General features: G+C 42.9%; 1 protein-coding gene across 1 annotated transcript in view; it reads right to left on the bottom strand.

Annotated features, from left to right (window-relative positions):
* The window catches only part of mylk4b (myosin light chain kinase family, member 4b), a 164,470-nt gene that overhangs the window by 19,930 nt on the left and 130,231 nt on the right, over positions 1 to 14,309 (bottom strand). The window contains exons 10-11 of the mRNA XM_059945306.1: positions 12,954 to 13,024; positions 10,925 to 11,053 (exon numbers count right to left, since the gene is read on the bottom strand). Of these exons, the coding sequence (XP_059801289.1) occupies positions 10,925 to 11,053; positions 12,954 to 13,024 (200 nt within the window). The remainder of the gene's footprint in view (positions 1 to 10,924; positions 11,054 to 12,953; positions 13,025 to 14,309) is intronic.

Genomic DNA, 14,309 nt, shown 5'->3' with positions numbered 1-14,309 from the left:
CTCCTCGCTGACTATCAACAGTGGCGCACCTCATCATTGAGTACTTAGCCAATGCTCTACTCCCTCAGTACGCGTGACTATGTGACTAGGTATAGCCCATATACCAGCTATAAATTTGCTGATGATACAACCATTGTTGGTAGAATCTCAGATTGAGATGACAAGGCATACAGTTGTGAGATATGCCAGCTAACAGTTGATTGGTGTCGCAGCAACAACCTTGCACTCAACGTCAGTAAGTCGAAAGAGCTGATTATGGACTTCAGGAAGAGTAAGACGAGGGAACACAAACCAATCCTCATAGAGGAATCAGAAGTGGACAGAGAGCAATTTTAAGTTCCTGGCCATCACGATCTCTGAGGATCTAACCTGGTCCCGACATATCAATGCAGCCATAAAGAAGGCAAGACAGCAACTATATTTCATTACGAGGTTGAAGAGATTTGGTTTTGTCAACAAAAACACTCAAAAACTTCTATCGATTACAGTGGAGAGCATTCTGACAGTGTCTAGTATGTGGGGGTGGTGGGGGGGGCGGAAGGAGGGGGGAGGACTGAGAAGCTACAGAAAGTTGTAAAATTATTTTGCTCCATCTTGGGTACTAGCCTCCGTAGTGTCCAAGATATCTTCAAGAAGTGGTGCCTCAGAAAGACGACATTCTTTATTAAGGACCCCCATCACCCAGGACCTCCCATCTTCTCACTGTCGCCATCAGGAAAGAGGTACAGAAGCCACACACTCAGTGATTCAGGAACAGCTTCTTTCCCTCTGCCATATGATTCCTAAATAGACATCAAAACTACGATCAGTGCCTCAGTTTTTTTTAATATATTGTGGTGATCTACTTTCTGCACAGGCGAACCAGCTCACAAATAGCCAGCGCGTGGGGGGGAGACTTTGGTAATGCACCTCCGACACCATTTCCGCCTGGAGAGGGCGGACGCTAGGGATTTAAATGCCAGCACCGCGAAGTTTGAATAAACTAGTCTCAAAACGACTTACCGACTGTGTGTCATTATTTCAGCACTGTGTGTAGCACATCACTACATTGGTGACCCCGACGGTCCAAATGGGATTTGGACCAAAGATGACCGACTCTTCATCTGTTCACACAGTTTCGCTAAATCTGCTGACTTTCTGGATGCTGCGACCACGCGTCCAGCTTAGCCAAGCAGAAGCCCAGTTCCAGATTCGGCAGATATCCTCTGATTCCACGTGTTACTACCACATGGTGAGCACCTTTGACCAGGAGACGGCTGCCCAGGTTGCGGATTTCATACAGTTGCCCCCGGAAGAAGGCAAATATGAAGCATTCAAAGCGCTGCTCATTGGAACCTTTGGCCTCTCACGGCGTGAGCGGGGTGCCCGCCTGCTTCACCTGGACGGTTTGGGAGACAGACTATCGTCAGCATTGATGAACGAGATGCTGTCCCTGGCTGATGGACACAAGCCCTGCCTCATGTTTGAGCAAGCTTTCCTAGAGCGACTGCCTGAGGACATACATCTGCTGCTGGCCGACGCAGATTTCAGCAACCCCCAGAAGGTGGCAGCCAGGGCAGACGTGCTGTGGAAAGCCAAGAGTGAGAGCGTGGCATCCGTCGGTCAGATTACCAAGCCACACGCCCAACAGCAGACCAGACCAGGCCCGGCAGGGGGGCGCACACAACACAGAGGCAGGAGTGAGGAGGCCAGTGAACAGTGGCATTTCTACCACCAGCGGTGGGGCACAAAAGCCCGCCGTTGTCGCCCGCCCTGCAAGGGCCAGGGCCAGGGTCAGCTGCCGCTAATGACTATGGCGGCTGGCCACCAGGACAGCTTCTTGTACGTCTGGGACAAACAGTCGGGACGCTACTTCTTGGTCGACACCGGGGTACGACACCCGCAACAGGAAGCCAGGACCCACCCTGAGGGCCGCAAACAGCAGCACAATACTGACTTATGGCACCCGCATAGTCCAGCTGCAGTTCGGCGCCAGCCGATTCACGTGGGACTTCACACTGGCCGCCGTGGCCCAACCACTCCTGGGGGGGGACTTCTTGCAAGCTCACAGGTCGACTTGCAAGGGAAAAGACTGGTACATGCCGAGACTTTCCAGACATTCTCCCTGGGTGAAGCCAAGTTGCCGGCCCCACACCTGGACTCCATCACGCTGTCGGACAACAAATTCACCAGAATCCTGGCGGACTTCCCGTTGATTCTGGCACCACAGTTCACGGCAGCCATGCCCAGACATGGGGTACAGAACCACAATCCGACCCACGGACCACCCCTCCACGCCCGCGCACGAAGGCTCCCCCCGGAAAAGCTCCACCTGGTGAAGGAGGAGTTCAAGAGGATGGAGGAATTGCGGATCGTACGGAGGTCCGACAGCCCATGGGCCTCCCCCCTGCACATGCTGCCCAATGCAGCCGGGGGTTGGAGACCATGCGGTGACTACCGCAGACTGAACGAGGCTACAACTCCAGACTGTTACCCCATGCCGCACATACAGGACTTTGCAGCAAACCTGCACGGGGCAAGAATCTTTTCCAAAGTAGACCTCGTCCGGGGATACCATCAAATCCCGGTGCACCCTGAAGACATCCCTAAAACAGCAGTCATCACCACGTTCGGCCTGTTCGAGTTCCTCCGAATGCCGTTCGGCCTGAAGAATGCCACACAGACGTTCCAGCGGCTAATGGACGCGGTGGGACGCGACCTGGACTTTGCATTCGTCTATTTGGATGACATCCTTATAGCCAGCAGTAATCCCCAGGAGCATCTGTCCCACCTCCGCCAGCTCTACTCCCGCCTGAGTGATTTCAGCCTCACGATCAACCCAGCCAAATGCCAGTTCGGTTTCGATACCATCAACTTCCTGGGCCACAGGATTACCAAAGATGGGACAACACCTCTGCCAGCCAAGGTAGACACGATCCGCCACTTTGCCCGGCCCAACACGGTCAAAGGCCTACAGGAGTTCGTTGATATGGTGAACTTCTACCGCCGTCTCCTCCCCTCAGCAGCCCATATCATGCGCCTTTTGTACACCCTGATGTCGGGTAAAGGCAAGGACATTACTTGGGACGAGGAGGCCGCGACCGCTTTTGTTAAAGCCAAGGAAGCCTTGGCAGATACCGCGATGCTGGGCACCCCAGAACGGACGTTCCGATTGCCCTCGCGGTGGACGCATCCGACACAGCAGTCAGCGGGGTGCTGGAGCAGCTCATCGAGGGGAGCTGGCAACCCCTGGCGTTCTTCAGCAAGCACCTACGACCACCCAAATTCAAGTACAGCGCTTTCGACCGGGAGCTGTTGGCACTGTATCTGGCAATCCAACATTTCTAGTACTTCCGGCAACCTGGCTCCCGTACCAACTTCACAGCATGGATGGACCCCAACCCATGTACCCAAAGACCTGCAAAACTGTAAGTTTGTGTTTGTATGAAGGGGCGGACATCGGGCGCTGCTACAGCGGCCGTACGAGGGGCCGTTCAAGGTGATCAACAACGGGTCCACGTACGTTCTGGACATTGGGGGGAAGGAGGAGGTTTTCACGGTGGACCGACTCAAACCAGCCCATGTGGACTTGGCGCAGCCGGTCGAGGTTCAGGCACCGCGATGCAGAGGCAGACCTCCCAAACAGAGGCTGATCCAGACTGTGGACAATGGGGGGTGTATCACCGATTCTGTGTGTGGGGGGGGGGGGGGTTATGTGGCGATCCACTTTCTGCGCAGGAGAACCAGCTCACAAATAGCCAGCGCGCGGGGGGAGACTTTGGTAATGCACCTCCGATGTCATTTCTGCCCGGAGAGGGCGGGTGCTGGGGATTTAAAAGCCAGCACCGCGAAGTTTGAATTAACTAGTCTCAAAACGATTTACCAACTGCGTGTCATTATTTCAGCGCTGTGTGTAGCACATCGCTACAATATATTATTTCTGTTTTGCACTATTATTAATCTATTCAATGTACATTTATATACTTCACTGTAATTAATTTTTTTTTCTTTCTATATAATCATGTATTGCATTGAACTGCTGCTGCTAAGTTAACAAATCGCACGACACATGCTGGTGATAATAAACCCGATTCTGATTCTAACTCTACAAAAATGTTCCTGTAAAACTGCAGGGGCTTTGGTTATTTGGATTTTCTGCTGGACTTCAGCTGAACTCCACTGATAGGAAAAAATCAGGAGCAACTTTTGCCACTTGGGCCTGGAAGAGGTGGAGCTTTTGCTTGTCCATAAGACCATAAAATATAGCAGCAGAATTAGGCCATTTGGCCCATCGGGTCTGCTCCACCATATCATCATGGCTGATCCATTTTTCCTCTCAGCCCCAATCTCCTGCCTTCTCCCCATACCTCTTCATGCCCAACCAATCAAATGTCTATCAAACCCTGCCCTAAATATACATAAAAATTTGGCCTCCACAGCTGTGTTAGGCAACAAATTCCACAATTTCATCAATGATTCAGCACATCTGACTGTATGTCACCTCTTTCCAATGACTTAATTTCATATTTTACCAACAGAGCCATATCAATCCCTTTGTTTTCCGACCTGTCCTTTCAATACAATGTGTATCCTTGGACATTAAGCTCCCTTCTATAATGTTCTTTCAGCCATGATTCAATGACGCCTGAAACATCATATTTGTCAATCTGTAACTGTGCTACAAGTTCATCAACCTTATTCTGTATACTGCACGCGTTCAAATATAACACCTTCAGTCCTGTATTCACCCTTTTCAATTTTGTCTGCCTTTTACATTGCAACTCATCTTGTTGACCGCTTTTTTGCCCAGTCATCAGTCTCTCCTTGCTAGGCGTCACAATACATATTGCCTCTGTTTGTAAACCAACTACCTCATCCTCAGCACTATCACTCTAGTTCCCATCCCCTTACCAAATTAGTATAAGCCCACCTGAACAACTCTAGCCAACCAGCCCCAAGGATATTAGACCCTTTCAGGTTCAGATGTAACCCATCCCTTTTGTACAGGTCATACCTTCCCTAGACGGGATCCCAGTGAACAAGAAATCTGATCCTCTGCCCCATGCACCAGTTCCTCAGCTACGCATTCACCTGCCAAATCATGCTATTCTTACCTTCACTGGGACATGTCACGCACACCAATCCAGAGATTACTGCCCTGGAGGTCGTATTTTCAGGAAATACTTTCTTCAGGAACTCCTTACCTTGTCTAGTTATGTCATTGGTGCCATTATTTACCAAGACTTCTGGCTGCTCACCCGTGCCCTTGAGAGTGCCATGGAGGTGATCTAAGACATCCCAGATCCAGGCACCAGGGAGGCAACATAACATCAGGGTGTCTCTATTGCTCCCAGAGGAACACATCTCTGTTCCTCTGATTCCAAAATCTCCCGTCAACACTGCAGTCCTCTTCACCTCTCTTCTCTTCTGAGCCACAACACCAAACTCAGTGCCAGAGGCCCAGTCACTGTGCCCCTTCCCCCCAATGGGTTATCCCCTTCAATAGTATCTATAGCTGTATACATATTATTGAGGGTAATGGCCACAGATATACTCTGCATTACCCCTCCTTCTCCTGACAGTCACCCAGTTACCTGTCTCCTGCAGCCTGGGGTAACTACCTCCCTATAGCTCCAGTCTAGCACCTCCTCATTCTCCCGTATGAGTCGAAGGTCATCGAGCTGCAGCTCCAGTTCCTTTATACTTTCTCCCAAGAGCTGCAGTTCAGTGCACCTGGTGTAGATGTGTTCATCTGGGAATCTGGAGGTCTCCCAGACTTCCCACTGGTGCACCATCAATAACTCACTCTGAGACGTAAAGGCGAGATATCGGCTTTTATTGACTGGAAGAAGGAACAAGCAGTGGTTGACCACCATACTACATCCTGGAGACTGAGGCCGGGCTCAGACCTCAATCGCCTTTATACCGGGGTCTGTGGGAGGAGCCACAGGAGCAGTCAGCAGGGGGCGTGTCCAGTCAGGTATATGTAGTTCACCACACCCACAACCCTCACACAGTACAAAACACTGCCCCGGGGCCATTCTCACTAAACAACAATGCACAAACAGATGTGGAATGAACAAGTAACAACAGAAAGAGTAGCTTTTCAGAGAACTTACTTCACCAAAGCCTGATGAGCCAAAGCTACTCTAAACGCTAGCATACTCCAAAAAAAATGGCCACTCCAAGAATGTCTCTCTGCTTGAACTTGAATTATTCTTATTGGCTCTTTCTAATGAGTCCCTCTTACTGATTGGCTGCTCCTCAACTCAGAGAAACTGCCACAAAACTCTACCTTTAAAATCTCAATCGCTGTCCTGATTTAAAATAATAGCTTTTTTTATGCACCCCTGTTATGGATTGCCTCTCCCTTGGATATGTAGTTTTTCTTCTCAAGCCAAATTGGGATCACCTATAGGACTGGAGACAAGAAATAATATGCTGCCCTCCAAAATGATGTGAGGAGCTGCCAGTGTTGAGGATCAATAGCTCGAAACCAGGGAAAGAATACTTGCAATCATCTTATTTAAACATTTCACTGTTTGATCCCTCACAGTTGCTCACTGTGGTGATTTCAAATAAACAGAGTGGTCTCCGCCTGACCCTGTAAACTGTGCTTGGAGGTGCCTGAAATTAAGAATAGGACTATAGTTGGGATAGCACCATCTGCTCCATTATATTCTGTCCAATATTGGTAATGATTGTAGAACAGTTAGTGGCTTTACTCAGTCGTGCTTTTCCTCTCGGCAAGTTCTGCTTGTTCACGACTGTAATGCTAATGTAATTTACGGTCTGATAATGGAGGGGATATACCTTTAATGGTATTGTAGGAGGCTGGATTGGGTAAATATTTGACCTGAGAGTGAAGTTTTGGCTGGAGACTCCAATGGAGTTTTGAGAAAAGTAAACTTGAAGGATGAATCCTAGTTGGTTCAAGCCACAGCTCCTCATGGTTCTGCAGGAGATTCCCTCAGTCTCTGTTCATATCTTAATTAATTATTATTTTCATTCTATTTTATCACTTATTGTATTGGACTGCTGCTGCTAAGTTAACAAATATCACAACACATACCAGTGATAATAAAACTGATTCTAATATCACAACTTTAATAGTCCCTAGGCTTTATCATTAGTGGGACTATTACTGATGGCATAATCCAGATGGTAATGCAATTGTTTTATGCTGGATATTAATCTCTCTACAATTCTCATTGCATATAGGGACAGGAGATGATTAAAATCCCAGACTCATTCTCTGGGGTGAGGTTCAGTTACCCGGGGAGGTCAGATGAGGAATATTAGCTCAATATCTGCAAAGGGTCAGGAGATCATGAGAACAGAAATGACCTCTAACCCAAGCTGAAATGCAGGGAATGGAAAACACAGGGGGAGAAATTGATGGAAAATACAAAATAAGGTATTGATGAAAAGTGAAATAAGGTATTAATGGTTAAATATAATGTAATTAATTGCAAAAGCTATATTTTCAAAATATTGAGGTATTATGAAAATAGGAAATGCTGGATACATTCAGCAGGTTAAACAGCATCATTCCGAGACCCTTCCACAGAAATGAAAAATAAAGTTAGTCTAAGTAGCAGAGAAGTTGGTTGGGTGGGGTGATAAGTGAAACAAAGGGTATATGGTGTGTGTTGTTCATGTTTTATGACTTATGTCTGACCATACAGAAAAAAAGAAAAGAGAAAAGGATAGCCTGCAAAAATTACCAGATATACATTTATCTATTCATATTTTGAATAGTCTTCATGCAGTCTCCATAACTCATACTCAAAGTTCCAATGCACATGTTCCATCCTCCACTGTTCCAGTTAATTTTCCTTCATCCATCTCATTAGATTCCCCTTGAAATGTTCAGTTATATCATCAAAATTGAAACTAACATAATTTCTCACTCTGCGTCCAACTCTTGTAATATAGGTATCAATATGATGAATCTGCATTACGCTCCATCCAAAGTCAATAAAGCCTGTGGTGTGCTGCTCAAAATGCTTTCATTACTCCAGATTTAGTAGGGGAGGAGGGCAGGCCTCCGTTAGTCTCGATAGACCATGGATTTGCACCTTGGAAAGTTTCCAGAGCACAAGCCTGGCAAGGGTTTTTTTATGGAAGACTGGCAGTTGCCCAAGCTGCCAGTCTCCCCTCTCCATGCAACCAATGTTGTCCAAGGGAAGGGAATTAGGACCCATACAGCTTGGTACTAGTGTCGGCGCAGAGCAATGTGTAGTTAACTGCCTTGCTCAAGGACACACACACAGCCTCAGCCAAGGCTCGAACTAGCAACTTTCAGATCACTAGATGAACACCTTAACCACTTGGCCATGCACTAACTCCAGATTTAGTATAACCTAGCTGTAGCATAACTTGCACTCCCTATGGATATAAAGTCTGTGGTGTAATTAACATTTAGTAATATTTGAGCAATCTTGTAAATATATTGTTTGATTAAGCATTCTTCCTTGCTTATATAATTGATTATGATTAGATGTAAAAATATCTGAATTGCATAAGTTATGATTCTAACAAGTTATACATCCACACCTTGCTTAAAGTAAAAGATAAAGTTAGACTCATATTTCGGACTTACGTCCTTTCCTATAAATTAGTTTTATTTTCAGAGTTACAGAACATAACAGTGGTGACGAGGTATTTTTAAAATGAGATTATTTAGCTTGGGGGATACTACAGAAGAAAAGCCTTCAAAAATGGTTCATAACTGAAACACAACTTACATGTAAAAGAGCAGTTGAAATAGCTGTACCAATGGAAACAACAGACAAAGATAAAACTGAGTTGCATTTAGGAACAAAAGCGAGCATGAACAAAATTGCAGCATCTAAACAGAAACCGGCCTGGCTGAACAAATTATGTTTCCATTGTGGCAGGGCTCATATGGACCAGACCAATGCAGATTTAAAAGCAAAACTTGCAGAAAATGCAACAAATTAAAACAGATACAAAGAGCATGTTAGACAGACAAAAATAAATAGATGGCATAGGGAACAGATAAAGATAAAAAAGTTATGTTGCAGTTTCAGAAATAGCACTACTCTGCATGCTGTTGATGAAAAGTCTGATAATAATGAGAGTGACACAAGACTGAGTAGCCTTGAGATTTACTATGTGCAAACTAGAAACAGAGAAGCAATATGGCTTTCACCAGAGATGAATGGCAAATTAATTAAAATGGAATTGGACACTGGTTCATCTGTTTCAGTTATTCCACAGAATGTGTTTGAATGGCATTTCAAAGAAACTGAACTGAAACCTATAGATATCCAACTAAGAACTTTTACTGGAGAAAAGATAACACCTGTGGAGATGATATTAGTAACAGCAAAATACAACAAGCAACACTGGGCTTGTATGTAGAAAATTCAAATGGGCCAGCATTGCGGGGTCATGAGTGGTAGAGACAACTGATACTAGATTGGAGATCCATCCACCAACTGCAAGCCTCATCCCCTGCAATTGAGTCAATTGAAAGTGAATAAGTAAGGTACTAGATGATGCCACAACTGTCGCCATGCTGTACAACATGAACCATTGCCCAATAGAGGACAAGCATGAGTTGCTACTAACCTCTGTGCCTCTGGTTGGAAAGCACATTGGACCAAGGAAAGACCATGTTGCTCAGAGAAATCATGAAAAGTAATGAAATCAGTGGTCCGACTACAACAATTTTTTTAGACAACATATCTGAGAAAGCTTCTGATATGTTGATGAGACATGTAGACATGCAAAATGTAGCTTTGTTTTAAAGCTGGAAGAGAGTTCAAGGTGCTTCAGGAAAGTTGGAGTCATTTGTTTTTTCTGAGTTTACTCTTTGTGTATTAAGGTTATTGCATGAACTTCAAGTGGGAGACAAAAGGTTGCTTATGAAAGTAGATGCAAAGACCAAAGTCAGTTGGATGAAAGGAAGGCCAAAAAGAAAGGAACCAATGGAGATTTGAAAACAGAGGATTCGTCCCATGATGTTATGGATGAGGGAACCTTGAGGAGAGATCAGATTGTACAGGGAGCGATAGAAGCATTAATAAGAGAATACTCCAATGAACTAAATACACCTTCCCAAGATCAGGATACACAAACTAGAAAAATAAAAAGAAAGGAGAAGAAAGCTGTCTAGAGCTGTCAGAACCACTTCCTACAGTCTCAGAGTCAATTCCAATAACCACCACTTTGAACCTGAGATTGTTTTCAAAGCCACAAGTTCACCTGCCAAGCTGAGTGACTTCCCTTGTCAGTAAAGACTTTATCCCACAAGAGAAAGGAATCCTCCACAGAGATTAAATCTTTAAGCTTGAATAGGACAATTAAAAATTTACTATGTTGTGGATGTCTGTATAGTAGTCAGGTTATATCATGTACTGTGTAGATAGTTGAGATGCATTCTATATTAAGTTGGAGTTTATAGCTAATCAGGAAGAAGTGTTGTGTATTTAATATTTCAGTAATATTTGACTAACCTGGCAAATATATTGTTTGATTAATCAATAATTATTCTTTATATAATTCATTATGTTTATACATAAAATACATGAATTGCATATATTATGATGCCTTGCTATGCTACATGCACGCCTCACTTAAAGTAAAAAAAAACAAAGTTATTCTTACATTCTGGACTCACCTTTTCCTTTAAATTAGTTTTGTTTTGGAGTTACAAAACATAACAAAGTCTAATATCCATTTACTACTTTGATCATTTTCTGTACGTTCCATGACATTTTAATATAACAGAATGTCTAAGATTCAATAGTCTCACACTGCTTCCAGATTTCCTATATACTTGGGATCCACAGTTCAAAGGAATTTTGGGGGAAAAATCCTATTGGAAGTTAAGATCCTTGTAAGTAGCTGTAATTCACAAATATTCCATTTCCTTATCTTGACCACAAAAAATATTCTTTGTTCTTATACTTACAACATATAGGCAATTACTCCAAGACTCCACATATCAGTAGGAAATGATACAAAGTCATAATTCACAACTTCAGGTGCAAGAAATTCTGGAGTTCCAAAATTTATTTTTAGTTTTTCTCTTGGTTTGTATCTGATAAAATAAATCAACAGATTATTTTAAGTTAGACCTCTTTCATCACTCCACTTACTCATTATAAAAAACATTACAGTAAAGCACCAGTTAAAGTTAGGATAGGATTACTATACTTAATTATTTATTCCCCATCTTCTATTATATTAGTTCAGTCATCGGCAAGAGAATAGAAGAGAACATCATTACAATATCTGAGCAAAGAGGCTAAATGATTCAAACATATGGGAAAAATGATGAGATGAGCCTATTTCACATCAATGGCACTGAAATGATATTGATACATAATTGGTGGTCTAGGATTTACATTAAAACAATGATGAATTTAATGGCTTTCAGTATTAACATACAAAATGTCTAGCAACTTGCTGTGAAGAAGTGAGACCTAATGATTTGTACAGTTTATCTGCAACTTACCTCAACTTGCACAAGATCTATGAAGCTGGTAAATTTGCGGATTAATTGCAGCTACATTAGGGATGATACAGATCAATGTAAATATATAATTAATCATGAGATTAATGTTCTTAAAAAGCCAATTAACTTTCCAGCCTTGAAGTGGAGAATTATTAAATATGGAGTCTCATTCATCTAAATTGTAAATGCATGTTGGAGATGCTTTTACATCTAAAATTATTATTCCTTTCTTACCTTTCTACTTATACTTTTCTTTCTTAGTTTGTCCTTTTTTTCATTCTCTTTCAGAATCTGATGTGACTGTACTTCATCCCCTTTGTTTCTGTCTCAACATTATGATCTCATTGGTTAAGGAGCTAACCTAAGCAGCACGATAGTGTAGTGGTTAGCAGAAATGCTTTACATCATCAGTGACCAGTGTTTGGAGTTCGATTTCTACTGCTGTCACTAAAAAGCTTGTGCATTTGCATCGTGACCACGTGTTTCCTCTAAGCTCTCAGGTTTCCTCTCACATTTCAATGACATATGGTAAGGGTTAATAAGTTGTTGGCGTGCTATGTTGCCACCAGAAAAGTGGTGTATTTGTGGGCTATCCCCAGCACAAAACAATGATGCAAGTGACCTATTTCATGGTATGTTTCAATCTGTCGATGTGCACGTGACAAATAAAGTATCCTTCTTCAGCTCTGTTTCTATTTAGTTCACTAATGTCCAGAACAGCAGATTTCCAGAAACATGCACAACGAAGTGGCTGATTTGACACAAGACAGATTAAGCAGTCATGCCCCGCTCCAGCAAATTCAGGCACGACATTCTAAAAATACCACCTTCATTATATTTATCAAGCTCCCTACCTGAAATATCTTCCACCATTTCCAATGGTTTGAGCATCCACAGGACTCAGTGAAGTCCACGTGAACTTCAATGGGATGATCATTGTTTCAGAGGTTAAAGAAGTGTCAGAACATGTATCAGACCACCACATAGATAATTGGAAAATATTTTTTCTATGGCTGCTGTCGGTATTTTATTAAAAATAACAGTGACAATATTTGTGAAATACAATTGCTTTTCAGCCAATCAGATTTACAAACTCAATAAGCTATTAAATCAGGACATCCCTGAATAACTTTCTCAAGCAAAATTTCTAGGTTTGATTGAAAGAAGCTAAGTTTCATAATGATTCTTCCAGGTATGCTGCTGAATCAGCTAAGATATAAAAATAATATTGAAAAGGCAATATGACTTAAGAACATCTGTTTTCTTTAAATTAAACTCTTTTGAGGAAATTCTGATACATTAAGTTAGAGAACTCAAATGTTTTTTATCCTATTAGCAGACTACAGTTATATATTTGTTAATTAAAATAACTTTTACATTACATTTGTTTATTATGTCCTTCACAATTGCTGAAAATGTATGTATTTTTAAAGACTGTAGTTACTAATATTTGGTTCATAATCCATAAATAAATGAGATGTACCTTCTTGCCAAGCCAAAGTCGATTATCTTTACTTGATTAGCTTCCCGGTTAACGCACAAAATGTTCTCAGGCTGAAATTTTTTAAAAATATATCAATAGTAAGAAAGAGAAAAGAAATTTGATGCATTGAAGCCCAACCTTCTACTGTGGAAATTCTCCCTACGTGCTTTTTAATACAGCTCTAAGTTCTGCAGTCTTATATTTAAATTCCTTGATGAATTATTGTTAAAAAATCACCGCATGGCTTTGATGAAAATCTGTTATTTGCATATGTGTATTCTTAAAATTTACTTTTCACTCTATTCCTATTCACATTCATGAACTTTTATTGGTATCTGAGCCCATTCTGGCCTGCCTGACCAGCACCTCTCCTCTATTTACCTCCCTTGACTCCATTTCCTCTGATATGTTGATATGGGTCGGGCTTCCCTCTCATGGGACGCCTGCAGTCACAGATAACCTCAGCAGCTGCGAGGCTCCCATCATCCTGCTGCAGCCATTCCACAAGACACTGCCAGTAAAGAGGCCCACAGGTGGGGAAACTGAGGCTGCTGCACAGCTTGTGCACTCAGAAGGCCTTTCTCACAGTTTCAAAATAACTCCGATGACCCCAAACATTTCAAAACCACTTAATACATTTAAATTATGTTAACAATTAAAAATATGACTTTAAAATTCAAAGCGTTATAATAATACCCAAGTTTTCTACAAACAATATTTTCATGGAATCAAAATGAATTGCTGCAGGTAGCCTCTTTCTCATGAGAAAGAGTGAAGTTTTAACAGAAGGTGGGGGGCGGGCAGGGAAATACACTTTTCTAAAGCTGCTCTGAGATATTGCATTGGTCGGCAGCAGAGATGTGAATGTAGTATTATGCCACCCGAGTACAATTATCACATGCAAATATCTCACAGCTTATGCTGCTGAATGATGTAACTGGTGATCTGCAACTGGTTGTTCATCTAGCCAAGCGTATTAGGATGCTGAGTGAAGTGGCACAGAGGGCAATGGCTCTTGTAATCAGATTAGATAATACCATTGCAACTTCAATACCGTCATTTGGAGCTCAATGCTGGGCTCCTCTATCAGTTGCAGCAGATACTATCATATCCTGAGCTTTGTTTCCTTATCTTTCTATCTCTCCCAGCAACTCCTAAGCTTGCTTTATGAAACTCTAGGTACAAACAGCCTCTTTACATCGGCAGCAATACTCCAACCTGTGTCATAATGCACCCCGAGTACTGTGGGCACGCACCTGCTCCATACTGATCCAGAAATACTCTGGGTATCAAAACCCTTGGGTGAACACCTGCCTGTCTCTAAGTGACTGGAATGTGACTTACAAAATAATAATC

Source organism: Hypanus sabinus, chromosome 20, assembly GCF_030144855.1.
Source record: "Hypanus sabinus isolate sHypSab1 chromosome 20, sHypSab1.hap1, whole genome shotgun sequence".
NCBI classification, from domain to species: Eukaryota; Metazoa; Chordata; class Chondrichthyes; order Myliobatiformes; family Dasyatidae; genus Hypanus; species Hypanus sabinus.
This window is presented reverse-complemented; position numbering and strand designations above follow the sequence as displayed.